We start from the raw sequence: 19,221 nt of genomic DNA, 5'->3' as shown, positions 1-19,221 counted from the left end.
TGTATTTGTAATTAGCTAATTATAAAGCTTCCATCTGTCTATGGAATTTAGGCTGGTTTTAGAACTATAGTAGGTGGAGTTTATTGCTATAAAGGACATTTCTGTCATGTTATATCTCAGACAATATTAAAATGAAAACTTTACAAGCAGAAAAATAGGTGATCTTTAGTCTTACCATGTAGAGAAACCTTTTAGTGTTTTGGTATGCCTTCTAAAATGTGCGCATGTTCTTTACACAGTTTTTCACCTTACTGTATGTATACACAGCTTTATTACATGTTTTGTAACATAGGCTGCATTCAGAAAAAGCTCTGTTCATAGCTTTATCATTTTTAATGTTGCATTATACACTGTTACAGCCTCTTATCCACAGAATTTAAATACAAAAAAATGGGAACAGACTTGACAGAAATTGAAGTGAAGCCACTTGTGTATTCATATATTCAGTGTAGAATCCCTAACATGTAGGATTATTGGAAAGTGCTCTAAATAGATGTTGCTGGGAATATCTTTATATGTATCTCATGCTCTGCATTATCTTTATGATCAAAAAAACCTCTGAATTCCAAAACATATTTGGCCCCTAGGATTTAAGTTAAAGGATTATGGACCTCTAATTCATTGTTGTGATTGTACATGATTTATTTTACCAGTCTCTTTTTTGGGTAGTCTATATTTTTTCCTAATTTCTTGAATTTTAATTCCTCTGGTCTTGTACAGTGCAACCATTAAATTATCCAAAGATTTCTCTAGGTAGTAGGACTACAGGTTTATTTTCCTCTTTCATTTTTTTTTAAACTATTGAATAAACAAACACTGCTTGCAAAATCTTTTGTTCACATCTGTGTCTTTTTTTTTTTTTTTGACTCCAAGTTAATTTTTATGTGATGTTAGAATATGTCAAAACCAGTATTACATAGAGAAGCTTCGTGTTCAGTGGTCTTTTGTTCATATCTGTAAGTTTTTCCTTAATGTTAATGTTTAGGAATATAATTGTTGGGCCAGGTGTGATAATAGAGATTTCTGATATGCATTATAATTTGGCTCTGTGGGGAGATAGTGCCAGTTTGCTCTGCTGGTTGAATTGTATGAGAATATGATATTTTCTACTTTTTATAGATAGGCTTACTGAGTTAAATGAATGGAAAGAAGTTGAGCTCTTTTTTTGAAATTAGTATGTGTGACTAATCTTTAACACCCATTAATATTGAGGGTGATTTGGCTTAAAAGGATGACAAATTTTTTAATAGTATGTACAGAGTACTTCGTACTCTGTTAGGGGTGCTATAAAAGAGTACAAGACAATCTTATATATGAAGGTGTCTACCAGTAGCCACAAAGCAAGGCATATGGTTCAGGAATAATATCAAAAACTGTGACGAATGTGTGAGAGAGAGAATAACTTAACCATTTCTATGTAGGTTATTTGATTGATCCTGTTTTATTTTGATAGACTATAAAGATATTTCCACAGAGTAAACTGACCTGAATATTTCTAAGGTTTGCTCTTGCTGTGTGGTTCTCATTAGGGATGAATGTTGGGTTAGTTGTTTAGAACTAGTGTCAGACATATAGCTCAGTTGCAACTCTGTGCCTTCTGCCCCTCCTAACCCCAACCCTCTGTTGGAACAGCCATAGGTAACCTCTGTAGAGTTTTCTCTGGATATATTATAACCTGTGTTCCTTACAACACCGACACTCATAACACACTAGATCCCATATAAGCGTTGATTGAGATCTACCTTGAAAAAAAAACAGGATGAGGGAGTATATTTTGTTGTGAAGAAAGATGATTATCCTTGATCAGTTAGTTTGCCTTCCAGTCAGCTGATAAAACTAAGTGAAAAATGGCTTAATGGAAAATTAACAGTCTTACTTAACCAGAAGTTTAGAAAAAAGGAAGATTTAGGATTAGTTGAGCAGTTCGATGGTGTCATTCATCTAAGGACTCACTGTTTTTTTTGTTTTTGTTTTTTAAGATTTAATTATTTTTAGAGAGAGGGTGGGGGTAGAGGAAGAGGGAAAGAGAGTCCTAAGCCAGCTTTGCACTGAGCATGGAGCCTTCCCACAGGGCTTGATCTCACAGCCCTGGGATCATGATCTGAGCTGAAACCAAGAATTAGAATGCTCAACCAGCTGACCCACCTAGGCACCCCAGGACTCCTCAATCTTGTGTTGGCTTCTTGTCCTTACACTCACGGCCTGTGACTACAAGCAGCTCCAAACCCCAACCTGCACACAACACAAGAAGGGAGAAGAAAGAGGCAGACATTCTCCTTGTACTGGGAACATCATTCTCAGAACTGACCTACTTCATGCTTCTTTTTTGTTGGTTGAGCTGGGTTATATGCCCATTCAAGAAGCATTAGTAAGGAAGAATGAGACAGCTCTTCAAGGCTGGGGACAGTCACTTCTCAAACAAAATCAGAGTTCACTTAGCCAGCAAAGAGCAATGGCTCTGGATTAGGCAACCAAAAATGCTCCATATTCCTTAAAGTACTTATGACAACAATTTCTGGAATGCCTTAGTACCTGCTTCATAGCTGCCTTCTTATCTGTGTTAACTGATGAATTACTGACAATCTGTTCTTTGTGACTACTCAGGATTTACTACAGGTAAAGGCATAAATAAAGTAAAATAGAAGTGATTATAAGGTAACTTCATTTTTTTTTTGTATTTTTTTAATTGGAGTTTGATTTGCCAACATATAACACCCATTGCTCATCCCGTCAAGTGCCCCCCTCAGTGCCCATCACCCAGTCACCCCATCCCCCTGCCCGCCGCCCCTTCTACTACCCCTTGTTGGTTTCCCAGAGTTAAGAGTATGTCATGTTCTGTCTCCCTCTCTGATATCTCCCACTCATTTACTCTCCTTTTCCCTTTAAACCCTTTGACTATTTTTTATATTCCCTGAATGAATGAAACCATATAATGTTTGTCCTTCTCTAGTTGACTTACTTCACTCAGCATGATACCCTCCAGTTCTATCCATGGTGAAGCAAATGGTGGGTATTTGTCGTTTCTAATGGCTGAGTAATATTCCATTGTATACATAGACCACAGCTTCTTTTATCCATTCATCTTTTGATGGATACCAAGGCTCCTTCCATAGTTTGGCTCTTGTGGACATTGCTGCTATAAACATCGGGGTGCAGGTGTCCTGGCATTTCACTGCATCTGTATCTTTGAGGTAAATCCCCAGCAGTGCAATCGCTAGGTCGTAGGACAGTTCTATTTTTTAACTCTTTGAGGAACCTCCACACAGTTTTCCAGAGTGGCTGTACCAGTTCACATTCCCACCAACAGTGCAAGAGGGTTCCCTTTTCTCCACATCCTCTCCAACATTTGTTGTTTCCTGTCTTGTTAATTCTCCCCATTCTCACTGGTGTGAGGTGGTATCTCATTGTGGTTTTGATTTGTATTTCCCTGATGGCCTGTGATGTGGAGCATTTTCTCATGTGCTTGTTGGCCATGTCTGTGTCTTCCTTGGTGAAATTTCTGTTCATGTCTTTTCCCATTTCATGATTGGATTGTTTGTTTCTTTGCTGTTGGGTTTCATAAGTTCTTTTTTTTTTTTTTTTAAGATTTTATTTATTTATTTATGATAGTCACAGAGAGAGAGAGAGGCAGAGACACAGGCAGAGGGAGAAGCAGGCTCCATGCAGGGAGCCCGACGTGGGATTCGATCCCGGGTCTCCAGGATCACGCCCTGGGCCAAAAGCAGGCGCCAAACCGCTGCGCCACCCAGGGATCCCTCATAAGTTCTTTATAGATCTTGGATACTAGCCCTTTATCTGATACGTCATTTGCAAATACCTTCTCCCATTCTGTAGGTTGTCTTAGTTTTGTTGACTGTTTCTTTTGCTGTGCAAAAGTTTTTTATCTTAATGAAGCCCCAATAGTTCATTTTTGCTTTTGTTTCCCTTGCCTTCAAAGATGTATCTTGCAAGAAGTTGCTGTGGCCAAGTTCAAAAAGGGTGTTGCCTGTGTTCTCTAGGATTTTGATGGATTCTTGTCTCACATTTAGATCTTTCATCCATTTGAGTTTATCTTTGTGTATGGTGTAAGAGAATGGCCATGTTTCATTCTTCTGCACGTGGCTGTCCAATGTTCCCAGCACCATTTATTGAAGAGACTGTACTTTTTGCAGTGGATATTCTTTCCTGCTTTGTCAAATATTAGTTGACCACAGAGTTGAGGGCCCATTTCTGGGTTCTCTATTCTGTTCCATTGATCTATGTGTCTGTTTTTGTGCCAGTACCACACTGTCTTGATGACCACAGCTTTGTAGTACCACCTGAAATCTGGCATTGTGATGCCCCCGGCTCTGGTTTTCTTTTTCAATATTCCCCTGGCTATTTGGGGTCTTTGCTGATTCCACACAAATCTTAAGATGATTTGTTCCAACTCTCTGAAGAAAGTCCATGGTATTTTGATAGGGATTGCATTAAACGTGTAAATTGCCCTGGGTAGCATTGACATTTTCACAATATTAACTCTTCCAATCCATGAGCATGGAATATTTTTCCATCTCTTTGTGTCTTCCTCAATTTCTTTCAGAAGTGTTCTGTAGTTTTTAGGGTATAGATCCTTTACCTCTTTGGTGAGGCTTATTCCTAGGTATCTTATGCTTTTGGGTGCAATTGTAAATGGGATTGATTCCTTAATTTCTCTTTCTTCAGTCTCATTGTTAGTGTATAGAAATGCCACTGATTTCTGGGCATTGATTTTGTGTCCTTCCACTCTGCCGAATTGCTGTATGACTTCTAGCAATCTTGAGGTTTTCTATGTACAGTATCATGTCTTCTGCAAAGAGGGAGAGTTTGACTTCTTTGCCAATTTGAATGCCTTTCATTTCTTTTTGTTGCCTGATTGCTGAGGCTAGGACTTCTAGTACTATGTTGAATAGCATTGGTAAGAGTGGACGTTCGTGTCGTGTTCCTGCTCTTATGGGAAAGGCTCCCAGTGTTGCCTCATTGATAATGATACTTGCTTTGAGCTTTACATAGATGGCTTTTAAGATGCTGAGGAATGTTCTCTCTCTCCCTATACTCTGAAGAGTTTTGATCAGGAATGGATGCTGTATTTTGTCAAATGCTTTCTCTGCATCTACTGAGAGGATCATATGGTTCTTGTTTTTTCTCTTGTTGATATGATCTATCACGTTGATTGTTTTACGAATGTTGAACTCCCCATGCATCCCAGAGATAAATCCCACTTGGTCATGGTGAATAATCTTTGTAATGTACTGTTGGATTCTGTTGGCTAGTATCTTGCTGAGAATTTTTGCATCCGTGTTCATCAGGGATATTGATCTGTAATTCTCCTTTTTGGTGGGGTCTTTGTCTGGTTTTGGAATTAAGGTGATGCTGGCCTCATAAAACGAGTTTAGAAGTATTCCATCCTATAAGATAACTTCAAATAAATGATCAAAAGTATAAAGAGATAAAAGCCGCCTATAAATTGCACAAAATACAAGCTTCACAGTATGATTATCTCTAAAACCAAAATATTAACTTTATAAATTAGATTAATATTCATGTTTTATTCATAGGTGAAGATGGCACTACGAACATCAGGACATCTCTTACTGGGAGTAGTTCGAATCTATCACAGAAAAGCCAAATACCTCCTTGCAGACTGTAATGAAGCATTCATTAAGATAAAGATGGCTTTTCGGCCAGGTATTGTTGACTTTTTTTTTTTTTTTTTTTTAAACCTTGGAAGTTCTGTAGTGTGAAAAACTGCAAAACATACACTTGTTTTAATTGTAGTACAAGGAACCCTTCAAAAATAGGGCAACACTTGGAGAAGCAGCAGTTCAAGGGAAGAAATCCATGTCTCATGCATTTGGAATTATAACAATCACTCTTCTTTTTAACCTTTTTTCATCAGCTTTTGTAGAACTAAGAGTTAAAATGTTGAAAGCTTATAAATAATAATAAATAGACAGGAAAAATGTTGAAAGCTAATTGTTACATGATTTTTTTAAAAAAATATAGCTCAGAAAAGAAAATCTTAGGATTTAAAAGTGTTTTTCTTGAATAATTTTAGCATATTCTTAAAATTCACTTTTAACTTGAGGCTTTTATTAAATGTTCTCTGTAGTTTTTTATGTTTTATCTAATGATTGGTTCTAAAACTAGACTTTAACAACCAAATTTCCATCTCCATAGATGATAACTAGGGCATTTATCTGAATTCATGTATTGTCTTACAATTTTTTAAAGCACTGATGACATTTTAATGTAATTAAAATAAAGCATAAGAGAGATGGCCTTACACAGTAGTTTCTGCTGAGGTTATATGTTAGCACTTTATTTTAATATATGAATAGTGAAGTTTTTTAGATCTAATTTTTGTTTAAAAGTAAGGTATTCATACAGATGGCTAAGGAGACACATGAAAAGAAGCTTAATATCACTCATCAGGGAAATACAGATCAAAACTACAATGAGATATCACATCACATCTGTCAGAATGGCTAAAATCAACAGTATGGGAAACAACAGATACTGACAAGGATGCAGAGAAAGGTGAACCCTCTTGCACTGTTGGTAGGAATGCAAACTGGTGTAGCCATTCTGAAAAACAATATGGAGGTTCCTCAAAAAGTTAAAAATAGAACTATCTTATGATCCAGCAATTGTACGACTTGCTATTTACCTAAAGAATACAAGAATACTAATTTAAAGGGCTCGATGCACCCCGGTGTTTTAGCAGCATTATCTACAATAGCCAAACATGGAAAGAGAGCCCAGATGTCCGTTGACTGATGAATGGATAAAGAAGTGGGTGTGTGTGTGTATACGTGCACAACGAAATACTCTTCAGCCATCAAAAAGAATGAAATCTTGCCATTTGCAATGATCTGGATGGAGCTAGAGTGTTAGCTAGCTTATGCTAAGCGAAATAAGTCAGGAAAAGGCAAATACCATGATTTCACTTATGTGGAATTCAAGAAATAAAACAGCTGAAGAAAGGGGAAAGGTAAAAAAAAGAGGAGAATGCAAACCATAAGAAACTCAGCTATAGAAAACAGGCTTCCTGGATGGGAGGTGGGTGTGAGGGGGAGGGCTAAATGGGAGGTTGGTATTACGGAGGACACTTGTTAGATATAAGTGTTATATATAGGTGATGAATCACTAAATTCTCCTGAAACTAATATTACACTATGTGTTCACTAACTGGAATTTATATAAAAATCTAAAAACCAAAGATGTTTAGGCAGAGCCTATGATACTTGAATGATTTCTAACATGGTGGATACTAATTGTATTTTGCTTAAATAATCATGCTTTTTGTTTAATTTTATCTTTTAAAGCAATGCATTTTTAGTTTAGACCACTTGAAGAATATAGAAAAAAATTAAAACACTATAATCATACTTAGCCTAAAATAGTCAATTCCTCAACAGTTAAGGTGCTCCTTTGCAGTTATTCCTCACAAATTTCTTGTTGAGAAAACTGTTATTAACACTTAGTCCTTTTAAGGATATCACTTTAATGCATAGGTAGTGCCTTGACTTTGCTTTTGGAAAGCAAGTAGTTTGGCTTATTATAGAAAAATAAAAGTATTGTGCCTTGGTGGTACTTTGCATAGGCTAACGATCTTTCTAGACTATAACCTTAGGAAATTATACTGACTTTATCTTCCTTTGATCTTTAGATAATTTGTGGTATAACCGGGCCTTGAAATTTACCATTTCTTTTCCAGGTGTTGTTGACCTGCCTGAGGAAAATCGAGAAGCTGCTTACAATGCTATTACCTTACCTGAAGAATTTCATGACTTTGATCAGCCACTTCCTGACTTAGAGTATGTCCCTCCTCCCCCCCCCCCCTTTTTTTAAAGGTTTTATTTATTTATTCATGAGAGGCAGAAGGAGAAGCAGGCTCCCTGCAGAGAGCCTGATGCTGGGACTCATCCCAGGACCCTGGGATCGCCCTGAGCCAAAGGCAGACACTCAACCACTGAGCCACCCAGGTGCCCTTCCTCCTCCCTTGTTTAGTTGTTGACTTGGTCTACAGATAACATGACTTGCTTCCAAACAGAAAGTTTCCTTGAACTATTTTGACATCAAGTTAACATGAGGCTAAAATATATATACTTTCAATTAGGATAGTGTATAAATATGAAATGCACAACCTTAGAATCGTTTCTTCTGTAAGAAAGTTATATAGATATCAACTTTAACAAATCTAAGGTTGTAGAATTCTAATGTGCTTATTTGGCCAAAGCTTGTGTAAACTAAAGTTTTCAGATGTGTGCTTTCATAGTATCAGTGAATATGAACTATTGCTTCATGATTTTTTTCTTTGGGGGTATATATTAAAATTTACTGGTTATCTTCTTTGCTGTGCTGTACTCAGCTACAATTTCTGGTTCTTTTGTTTGTTTTTTAATGAACATATGAGATAACTCTTCATGGAGAGCAAGAAAGGGTCATTGTTAAACAACATACATTTAAGGGGAAAGTTGTACAGAGATGGCCATTACAGCAGAATACTATAGTGTTTCCCTTTTCTCAAGTCCTCAAAATCTGTCTTTACCATGACAGGGAATGTGCCTATAACTTCTCGTGTAATTTAGTAGCACAATTGATGAACCCTCTAGACCAAGCCCCATCTTTTTTTGACATATTTGTCTGCTTTTGAAAATGATCCATGAAAAAAAAAGAAAAAGATCCATCACTCCTAATTATGATTTATTTTGGAGTGTGTGTGTTAATGGTAGGTGCTATATAGCTGCTTTCCTTACTTCCCACTTTGTTTTTAAAATTTTTTCATTGGAAATTCAGCAGCTAAAAAGTAGAAAGATTGGTAATATGAACCCCATGTATTGACCAATCAGCTTCTTTAATTATGGATATGTTGCCAGTTTTATTTCATTAATATTTCCCTGACTCAACCTTCCAACACCCCACTGGGTTATCTTAAAGAGTAGATCTCTTCCTCTATAAATAACTCACTATCTCTTTTGAGGTAGGGAATTTTCTAAATCCATCCATAACAACATCCCACCTTTAAAATATAAATTAGAATAATTCCTTAATGTAATATCCAATCAGCATTCAGATGTTCCCAGTTTACACATAGGCCTTTTTTAAATCCTCAGTTTGTTTAAGGTCTCTACAAATTCAGCAAACTACATTTGATTGATAGGTCTCAGAAGTCTTCCATGCTTTTACTTGCCACTTGTTTCCTAAATAAACCTGGTCATTTGTTTTGAAGTATTTATATTCTGAATTTGGCCGATGATATTCCACGTTGTTTAATATTACAGGTCTTTTATTGAGTATTTTTTAAACAATACGAGATATTAATCTATTAGAGGAAGACAGTGTCTCAGAAAAGTGGGGTAACTTCAGAGTTCATACCACGACCCTGATGAAAACCCCTACCTGTCTAGACCATGCATTTCTAAGTTTTTTCTATGTTTTGCTTTCTGGTCATTGATGGTTTTTAAATCTAAATACAAATTCCAAATCATTGTTCAGATTCTTAGATTGTATATAGTGTCAAATACTTAGATTTCTAAACCATGGTAACTTTATATGTATGTTTTTTCCTTGTAGAGAGAATTAGGATATTTTTTTCTCCTATACATTGCAGTGAGACTTAAGACTAAAATGTATTTGAAATTCTTTTAAAGTGACATTGATGTGGCCCAGCAGTTCAGCCTGAACCAGAGTAGAGTGGAAGAAATAACCATGAGAGAAGAAGTTGGAAACATCAGTATTCTACAAGAAAATGATTTTGGTAATGGAGAAACAAATTACTAGCTAATAATGTTAGAAGTATGTTGTGACACTGCTAGCAGTTTGAAAAGGAAAACCCAGACATATGTTCATGATGATAAAAGGATAAATTTCATCTCATGCTTTCTCATAAAGAAAAGAATTTACCTTGCTACCAGTATGTTAAGCATTTCCATTTATGCACCAAACTTGAGTTCAGTCCTTGCCTATTCCTGCTTCCCATACACAGTGATAGAACCTATATTTGAATCTGTAGAAAGTCCCAACACTGACATAATGCTCAGTTGAGAACAGTTCCATTATGTACCTACTATTCTTCTTGAATAGTGTTTAAAACAGGCAAATTTTTTTCTTGATGACAACACACAATAACGAATGTTTTAAGTGTTTATGCAACCTAACCTATACACGTATTTAAATTTACTTCACATATTTAAGATAACCTAAATTTGGATCCTACGTTTGAATGTGCTAGTCGTGCCCCAGATCCGTTCATGAAATATAGAGGCTAAAGGTTTAAAGTTTAAACTGGGTGTTTAATACTCAAAGATAAATAAGGCCTCAGCAAATGTGACATTCCAATTATAATAAATCCTTAGTTCTTTTATAACAGTGATGTTTTTAACTCTTTTCAACTAATAACATTTGTTTAGGTGACTTTGGAATGGATGATCGTGAGATAATGAGAGAAGGAAGTGCTTTTGAGGATGATGACATGTTAGTGAGCACAAGTGCTTCTAACCTACTGTTAGAGCCTGAACAGAGCACCAGCAATCTGAATGAGAAAATTAACCATTTAGAATATGAAGACCAATATAAGGATGACAATTTCGGAGAAGGAAATGATGGTGGTATATTAGGTAGGTTGCAACACGGTGGTTATTCTAGCATTTATTTGTTCATTTATGGTGTTTTAGAGCAGTCGCTAATTCTGGGTCATGTAAGCAGCTCTTTAGGTATACATGTGTGGATTGTGATTAATCGATTTCATTCAAGTTCTCTGTGGAACTGTAGCCTAAAAAGGTTATAATAATACCTAATTTTGTTAAAGATGCTTATCTCAGAGTTTTAAGTGTTACTACTTCTTAAACTGCTCTCTTTTGTGTTTGATACCTATATTAAATAAATGTTTTAAGTAGAAATATGAACTAGAAAAGAGAATTTTTTTATACTGTTATACTTTTGTATACTATCTTGAAGAGAGATGCAAGTTAAATACAGTTTTTTTTTTTTAATTTGGTTAATTTTAACGTAATTTTATTTTCCCAGTGATAGGCTATTCTTTTAGCACTTTTTTCTCAAGTTATATATTTTGTATTTCAGATGACAAACTTATAAGTAACAATGATGGTGGTATCTTTGATGATCCCCCTGCCCTGTCTGAGGCAGGTGTGATGTTGCCAGAACAGCCTGCACATGATGATATGGATGAGGATGATAATGTTTCAAGTAAGCATTTCCTGTTTAGTGACCTGAACGTGATTGTATGGCAGTGAAAAAGGTATCTAATAGAAGACCACAAACTGAAAGTTCCAGCTTATAATGAATTATAAGTCTCTTTAAGAACAGTGCTTATGATTATTCTGATTCTCTTACATGTTAACCCTGTACCCCTCCCCCCCCTTTTAGCTAATATAGCCTCCTTTGTAACTAGAATAGTATTTGTTATTGGTACCAAGGGGTTTCTTTTAGTTTCTCAAAGGGATTTTTTTCCCCATTTGTAGGAGATGTATTAAATACCCATGCCTTTTGTGACCAAATTTCTGTTTTTATAGTGGGTGGGCCTGATAGTCCTGATTCAGTGGATCCTGTTGAACCAATGCCAACTATGACTGATCAGACAACACTTGTTCCAAATGAGGAAGAAGCCTTTGCATTGGAACCTATTGATATCACTGGTGAGCAAACAAAACTTTTTGTCTTACAAAATTCAGAACATAAGGTCCTAGTTATGGCTTTTCTTCTCTATTTGCTACTCTTGTTTAGATAGATGGCAAAGCTTCTTTCTTCTTTGTCAGTCATCTCTCATAGAATCTTCTATTATAATCTAAGTATCTTAGAGAATACCTGCAAAAGTTGCTTTGAAATACAAGTATAGAACCAAGTTTTTTGCTAATATGTAGCTTAGTCTTATGCTAACAGATCACATGTGTAACAATTAGAAAACATTGCAAAGAATTTTACAGTGAAGTACAGGATTGACTGTGTCTTTATTGAATAGTTGGGCTACAGTCTGGAAATGTGATAGATTCTAAAATCAGTGTTGTGCTTCTTAAGACGTATAATGAAATCTTGAATTAATTTGTATCTTGAGAAATTGATCTAGTGTTACCTACTTTGCAGAGTTTTAGTAAAGATTAGAAATGAATATACAATAAGAATCTAGGATGGAATTCCAGGTCCATCTGGGTGTGGACTCCCCCCCCGCCCCCCACACACACACACACTTAATCAATCTGCTTGTACAACTGCCATATATGAACTGTAATTTTTCCACCAAAAATCATAGTAATTTTGACCATTTATGGAGGATTTAAGATAAAGGTAACTTTTCTTAATGGCCGCTCAGATGTAATAGTAAGCCATACAATCCCGGACTTCATCCCAAATCTGAATCAAGTGTGAGATGTTCCGTATTTACAATACAAGTTTACATGGGCAAAATGTATTGGTTTTTGCATTATTGTACTCCTGTTGTGCCAAAGTCTATACATAGTCATTAATTCAGCAGATTTTTATTGAGCACCTATAGTATGCCAGCCTCTTTAGACATAAGTTAAAATAGATTCTGCCCTCTTGAGGCTCTTCTAACAGGTGTCTAGAAAAGCAGGGATACAATGAGACCAAGTCTAAAAGCTCTGTTTTTCATGATGGCCTCACATGAAAATGATGTTATTTTCTCCTGTCATTCCAGTCAAAGAAACAAAAGCCAAGAGGAAGAGGAAGCTGATTGTTGACAGTGTCAAAGAGTTGGATAGTAAGACAATTAGAGCCCAACTTAGTGATTATTCTGATATTGTTACAACTTTGGATTTGGCACCACCCACCAAGAAATTGATGATGTGGAAAGAGACAGGGGGAGTGGAAAAACTCTTCTCCTTACCTGCTCAGCCTTTATGGAATAACAGACTACTGAAGGTAATATAGTTGGCAGTTTTTTGGCCATTTTTAAAAAATAACTTTCAAAACCATTGACTTTTTTTTTTTTTTTAACTTAAATCACAACGTACAAACACAGCCTGATCTGAAAAGATTCTGCTCATACCTGTATTTCTAAAAGATGTAGGAGGAATTTTTTCTATACTTAAAAGCCACAGGTTTTTATTAATAGTTCTCCCTCCTCAATCTCCTTATAATTATTGTTCTATTGCCTTAGTGTACACTGTGCTTCAAGTTGCAGTCTACATCTTGCTTTCATTCTAAACCATGGAATGGTTCTCCTTTTCCCACAGTAAATAATTCTCTGGCTTTATGAAAATTATTTGCACTGATAAGCCCTTTTCGGCTCACTTTAAGTTCCAGACTATTCCAGAACAAGGTTCTGAAGTGAAGAACTCAGAGTGAAGCAGTGCTATTAGACTGTTATTCTGAGGTTAAAATATGCATTGAACCAAGTGATTTTACTATTTATTGGAAGCCTAGTCATATAATCATTTGGAAGAAAGTCCTTAAAATATTTATATTCTTTGACTCATTGGCCTCATTATTAGAAATTTTCCTAAGGAAATAATTCAAAATATGGAAAAAGCTATTTCTGTGAAGATCATTATATTGTTTGCAATTAATCTAAAAAGTCTTAATATTGAAGAACCATTCAAATGTGATACATACACACACGTATCTCCACTCAGTGGAATATTATGCAGTCATCAACTGTCAAAAAAACATAAAACTACTTGGCAGGATTCCAGTTAGATGGAGTTTTCAGTGTATGAATATGAAAATAAATTGCAGGCAAATTTAAAATGTGTTTTAATTTTTCTAAAATTGCTTCACTTAAAACCGGATGTCCTATATTTAAAAATCAGGATATAATGTAGTGTATATAACATTAAGTAGAAATCATGCTAAATTATGTACACACTGATTATAATTCTATTAAACCATGCTTAATGGAAAATAGAAATGTCAGTGATGGATTTTTTTAATGTGATTTATAGTTGAGATTTTTAATTCTTTTATAGCTCTTTACACGCTGTCTTACACCACTAGTACCAGAAGATCTTAGAAAAAGGCGGAAAGGAGGAGAAGCTGATAATTTGGATGAATTCCTCAAAGAATTTGAAAATCCAGAGGTTCCCAGAGAGGATCAGCAGCAGCAACACCAGCAGCGTGATGTTATCGGTCTGTTCGTTTGAATAGTTCCTTGATGAAGTTTAAATGAGCATTTGGCTTAAGATATACCTATATTAAAAAAAAAAAAAAAAAAAAAGATATACCTATATATTGCCAAGAGTAACAGAAATCTGGAACAAAGGCACATACTCAAATATCTGCACAGGGAACTACATTTGGTTGCTTTGTTAAAGAGAAAGCGTTCTGTTTTTGGAAAGGTTTAAAGTTTTAGACTAGTTGAGTAATCTTGTAATAAGAGGATTCTCCTGCATTGGATTACAGGTGGGGGGATTTTACCCTTTTTCCCCTTTATGTGTATTGTGTATTGTTACAAATTGAGTAATCTTCGCAGAGCTAAAATTTTTATTTGGCTTTCTTCATTAGATAAATTACCTTTGTCTTAATGCATTAGTATTCAAGGAAATTCTAAAATATTGTTAGACTTGTACAATTTATGTCTCTTTTTCATATGACCAATTGCAGATGAGCCCATTTTGGAAGAGCCAAGCCGCCTCCAGGAATCAGTGATGGAGACCAGCAGAACAAACTTGGATGAATCAGCCATGCCTCCACCACCTCCTCAAGGAGTCAAGCGAAAAGCAGGACAGATTGACCCAGAGCCTGTGATCCCTGTAAGTAAGCACATCAGTCATCAAGAATTTTAGATCCCTCGTAATAGTGTTAGTATCTAAGGAGCTGTTTTGAAATATAGTGGTTTAGAGGAAAAAAAATAAGGAATAGGTCTGGAGAGAAAGAATGGCTGTCAAGGATGTGAACGCAGTATGCCCTACATAGGAGAAGATACACAGAAATTTGAGCCTTTTTGACTCTTCTTAAATAGTCTTGTTTCAGAGCCTAATGTGACCCCATCCTTGGCCAGTGTGGAATCCTTGACTAAACTTGATTCCAGTCATTTTTATTTCTCAAGGATTAGTCCAGGGTGAATCTGAAATTCTAGATTAAAGGTGAAAACATATGGAACCTATTAACTTTTTCAAGTATGTAATGAGTAAATGTCACTCTTTTTAAAAAATATCACTTTTTCATTAACATCTAGTTCCGAATGTCTGATTAGTTTTGGTTTTTGCCAGTAAAGTTGAACATTTTTCTCCAGTTTTTTGAGATATCATTGACATACAACATTATACTAGTTTACAGTGTACAACAGTAATTTGATTTTGTGAAATCCTTTGACAACATATGTATGTGTATACATATAACATCACCTTACATAATTACATATTTTTTCTTCTTTTGAGAACTTTTAGCAACTTTCATATATGTTAACTATAGTCACCATACTCTGTATTAGATCCCCAGAGCTTAACGACTGAAAGTATCTTTCCAGCCTTTAGTTAACTATCATTGTACTCTGCTTTTATGAATTCCACTTTTTTTAGGTTCTACATATAAGTGACATCATATAGTATTTGTCTTTCTCTGACTTATCTCATGTAGTATAATGCCTTCCAACTCTATCCATGTTATCACAAAAGGCAGGATTTTCTTTCTCCTAGTGAATATTCCATTGCATATATATATATATCACATCTTTTTAATGGATAGGCTGTTTTCATATCTTGGCTCTTATAAGTAATGCTGCAGTAACCATGAGGAAACAGGTAACTTTTCACAGGAATGATTTCATTTCTGTTGGATAAAGACGCAGAAGTGAAATTGCTGAATCATATATATGGTTCTATTTTTAACTTCTTGAGGAAGGATCCTAGAGTGATCCATAGTGGCTGCACCAACAGTGCACAGGCGTTTCTCTCTTGATTTGCATTTCCTTGCATAAGAGATGTTGAGCACCTTTTCACAGACCTGTTGACCATCTGTAGGGTCTTCTCTGGAAAATGTTTATTCAGCTCCTTTGACTATTTTTTAATCAAATTGGTTTTATTTTTGCTCTTGAACTGTGTGAGTTCTTTATTTGGAATGTTAACCCCTTATCAGATAAATAATTTTCAAGTATTTTCTCCATTCTGTAGATGGCCTTTTCATTTTATTATTGCTCATATCCTTTCCAGAAGCTTTTTAGTTCCGTCTAGTCCCCCTTGCTTATTTTTTGCTTTTATTGCCTTTGCTATCAAATCAGAAAATCATTTCCCAGACCTATTTTAAGGAGCTTATCCATCTTATGTTTTCTCCTAGTAGTTTTATGGTTTTAGGTCCTACAGTCAAAACTTTAACCCATTTGGGGTTGATGTTTGTGTATGGTATACCATAATGGTCCAATTTTCCCAGAACCATTATTGAAATAAGATTTCTCCATTGTAGACTCTATATGCATGGATTGACTCCGCAACCTAAAACTGTCTCATATTACAGTAACCTGCAAAAGAAAGAGAGCTATCTTATTAAAGAATCAGAATATACTTGTTAAATTCCTTTAAAAAAAAGTAACATCTGCCTATTTTGTGCAGACTGACTACCATTAAATATAAAGGAAGTAAGGTCTAATGTAAGGCTTCCCAATCTTAAATTTATAGAATAAATTAATCTGGTGGGCAAACGGAGGCTTTTTGGTAACCTTGGTTGTTAAGAGGTATTTGCAGAAGACTAAGAACTAGTTTTCTATACCCTCTGGTGCTAGAGTTGTCCAAAAGAGCATCTTTCTGTATGAGCTCAGGAATGGGAGTGGGGACAGATAATGAGTGGGTTACTCTAGTACTACTGTCCTGGAAGAACTTGTTTGTTAACATTCTCCGCGGTCTATATTAAGCCTGGAAGAAATTCAGGATATGGACTCAGAGAAAACATGCTGCCATAAGAGCTCCCAAGACTCTTCTTTAGAGCCCAAGCTTAGTTGTAATAGCCTTAGGACCATTTCATGCAGAAATGGTCGACAGTAATATTAAAGTCTGTTTGCATTGCATTAATGGGTAATTCTGTTTTGTGTGGGTTTTCCTAAAACTACAGAAAGTTTTTGGGATTTTTTTCTGTTACAGTTTTTCTTGTAATTTACAAATTTCTCACATAGACTTTATATATAAGTATTTGGTTCCTAAAAAAGTAGAAAAACAACACTTTTGTTAAAGCAATTGATTATATCTTGTTCTTAGAATTTTTGATGGTGAGGGAGTTTGGCAGTATGAACTCAGTATTTCTTCCCCTTGCTTTAAGCCCCAGCAGGTAGAGCAGGTGGAAATACCCCCCGTAGAGCTGCCCCCTGAGGAGCCTCCAAATATCTGTCAGTTAATTCCGGAGTTAGAACTTCTACCAGAGAAAGAGAAGGAGAAAGAAAAGGAGAAAGAAGATGATGAAGAGGAGGAGGTAAGGAAACACTTGCAAAGAGACCTGATGAATAAATCCTATCCTAGATTTAGCACAGATCTTCAGTCAGCTCTCTTTTAGATTCGTAGTGAAGCTAAGGTACTTGATGTTGAGCATCACAGCGAAGGAAAATGTCCAGACATGAACAATTGAACTGAATTCTTAATGATCTAGATTATCATTAATAACATCAAATTTTATGTCATGCTATGTCATTGGCTCTTTTGTGGGCTTTAGAAGGACTGACTGCCCTTTCACTGATCTCTTGGTTGAATTCTAGATCGTTTGTAGTTGGCTTTATTATCTTGTGGCCAATTTTTATTGCAATTAGCATCTACCTCTGGTATGACTTTTCATTGTGTCTATGGCCTGGAAATCTGATAGCCAAACATCTTCCATTTGTAGGAGTTAGACTAGGATAAGACGTGACTTTGTAAAACAGATTGAGTAAAGGTTTGAATAGCTTTTATTTTTTGAAAAAGTAGAGGCACTTTAAAAACCTTAAAATAACTCTAGGAAGCCTCGAAACTTTTTAAAATTCTTCTAAGACTGAAGCTTATGGACTGGGTACATACTTTTGTTAGTATCTGTATTTATAATATATTATTATGTCAGCCATAGATCTTATAACCATTTTTAAAAAAACTATAGTACTCAAGCACTAAAGTCAAAATTCAGCCCCAGAGCTACTCTAAGTCTCTGTAGTAAGGTAGGCCATTACCTCAGACTTAGTGTTGAATCTCAGTATGAAACCATAAACTCTTGGCTCTTTGAAGTATGGTATGTAGTTCAGCATAGCATGGAAGCATCTCAGCTGTAGCCCCATGTGAACTTCAGAATTTAGAAAGTCATTTAGAAGGCAGGTCTGTAGGTGATGGGGAGCTGGGCAGCACAGGGAAAATCAAGTATTACGGATTATAGCCCATTTCTTTTAAAACACTGTGTAGACAAGTACTACTTACCTGCTAATCTGTGTGCTCTTTGGTACTGGTCCACAATGAGATTGGGGTCCACCAGAATATAAATCAGCTAGATAATCATGCTACCAAAACATACAAATATATTCTGTTGAAATAACCAGTGTGCTTAGTGGCATAGTTGATTTATAGCCAACATAAGTTAATTATCTTAATAGGGGGCCAATCAATACCCAGTAGCTCACCAACCAGCAGTAGCTGTCCAGGGGCCATGCTCTCTCTGTAGGCACATCCTTATAGACCAGTATAGAATCATATATTCAGACAAATGCTTACTTGTAGTTACAGAAGACTTTCTTCTGCAATTTAAGAAAGATAAGCTTCCAAGTAAGAGATTTTTCAGGACATAAGGAAATAGTCCATTTTGCAGTAGACCACTTTTGTCAGCTTTTTTGTCTGTTGGGATCCTTTTCATTCAGGATGAAGATGCTTCCGGAGGTGATCAGGATCAAGAAGAAAGAAGATGGAACAAAAGGACTCAGCAGATGCTTCATGGGCTTCAGGTAGGTACATGAGTCCAGACTTAGACTTGAGCAAAGACTTGGCATTGCTCCCTCAAAAAAATAGCAACACGCTAGGACCGGAAAGCCTATGTTTCTAGCACTGTGTATTTTAATATATAAAGTGTTGGGCTCAGAGTGAGCCTGGAGAGCCTCCAGGTGAACACTTTTCCTGTGGTTATGCTGCAAAGGAAAGCTATGGTGGTTTATAGAATGCCTTTGTGTACCTGCATCTCCTACGGTTTTGTTGAGCCAGATATAAATGAGATATTTTGAGCATCTGTGAAATACCAAGCAGGTTATTCAAAGTTTCCCAAAATAGGGGCAAAGGATAGTTGGATTTTAAAAATAAGTTGAAATTTTAGGAACTGTGT

General features: G+C 35.9%; 1 protein-coding gene across 4 annotated transcripts in view; it reads left to right on the top strand.

The window, feature by feature from the left end:
- Positions 1-19,221, top strand: part of RAD21 (RAD21 cohesin complex component) — a 30,693-nt gene that overhangs the window by 9,533 nt on the left and 1,939 nt on the right. For all 4 annotated transcript variants that reach the window (XM_025450366.3, XM_025450367.3, XM_035714141.2 and 1 more), the window contains exons 3-13: positions 5,556-5,685; positions 7,718-7,817; positions 9,654-9,760; positions 10,413-10,619; positions 11,083-11,208; positions 11,535-11,657; positions 12,674-12,897; positions 13,944-14,103; positions 14,578-14,726; positions 17,221-17,370; positions 18,767-18,850. In XM_025450366.3, coding sequence (XP_025306151.1) covers positions 5,556-5,685; positions 7,718-7,817; positions 9,654-9,760; positions 10,413-10,619; positions 11,083-11,208; positions 11,535-11,657; positions 12,674-12,897; positions 13,944-14,103; positions 14,578-14,726; positions 17,221-17,370; positions 18,767-18,850 — 1,560 coding nt within the window. The remainder of the gene's footprint in view (positions 1-5,555; positions 5,686-7,717; positions 7,818-9,653; positions 9,761-10,412; positions 10,620-11,082; positions 11,209-11,534; positions 11,658-12,673; positions 12,898-13,943; positions 14,104-14,577; positions 14,727-17,220; positions 17,371-18,766; positions 18,851-19,221) is intronic.

This window comes from Canis lupus, chromosome 13 (genome assembly GCF_003254725.2).
Source record: "Canis lupus dingo isolate Sandy chromosome 13, ASM325472v2, whole genome shotgun sequence".
Lineage (NCBI taxonomy): Eukaryota > Metazoa > Chordata > Mammalia > Carnivora > Canidae > Canis > Canis lupus.
Note: the sequence above shows the minus strand (reverse complement) of the source record. Positions and strands in the feature narration are given on the sequence as shown.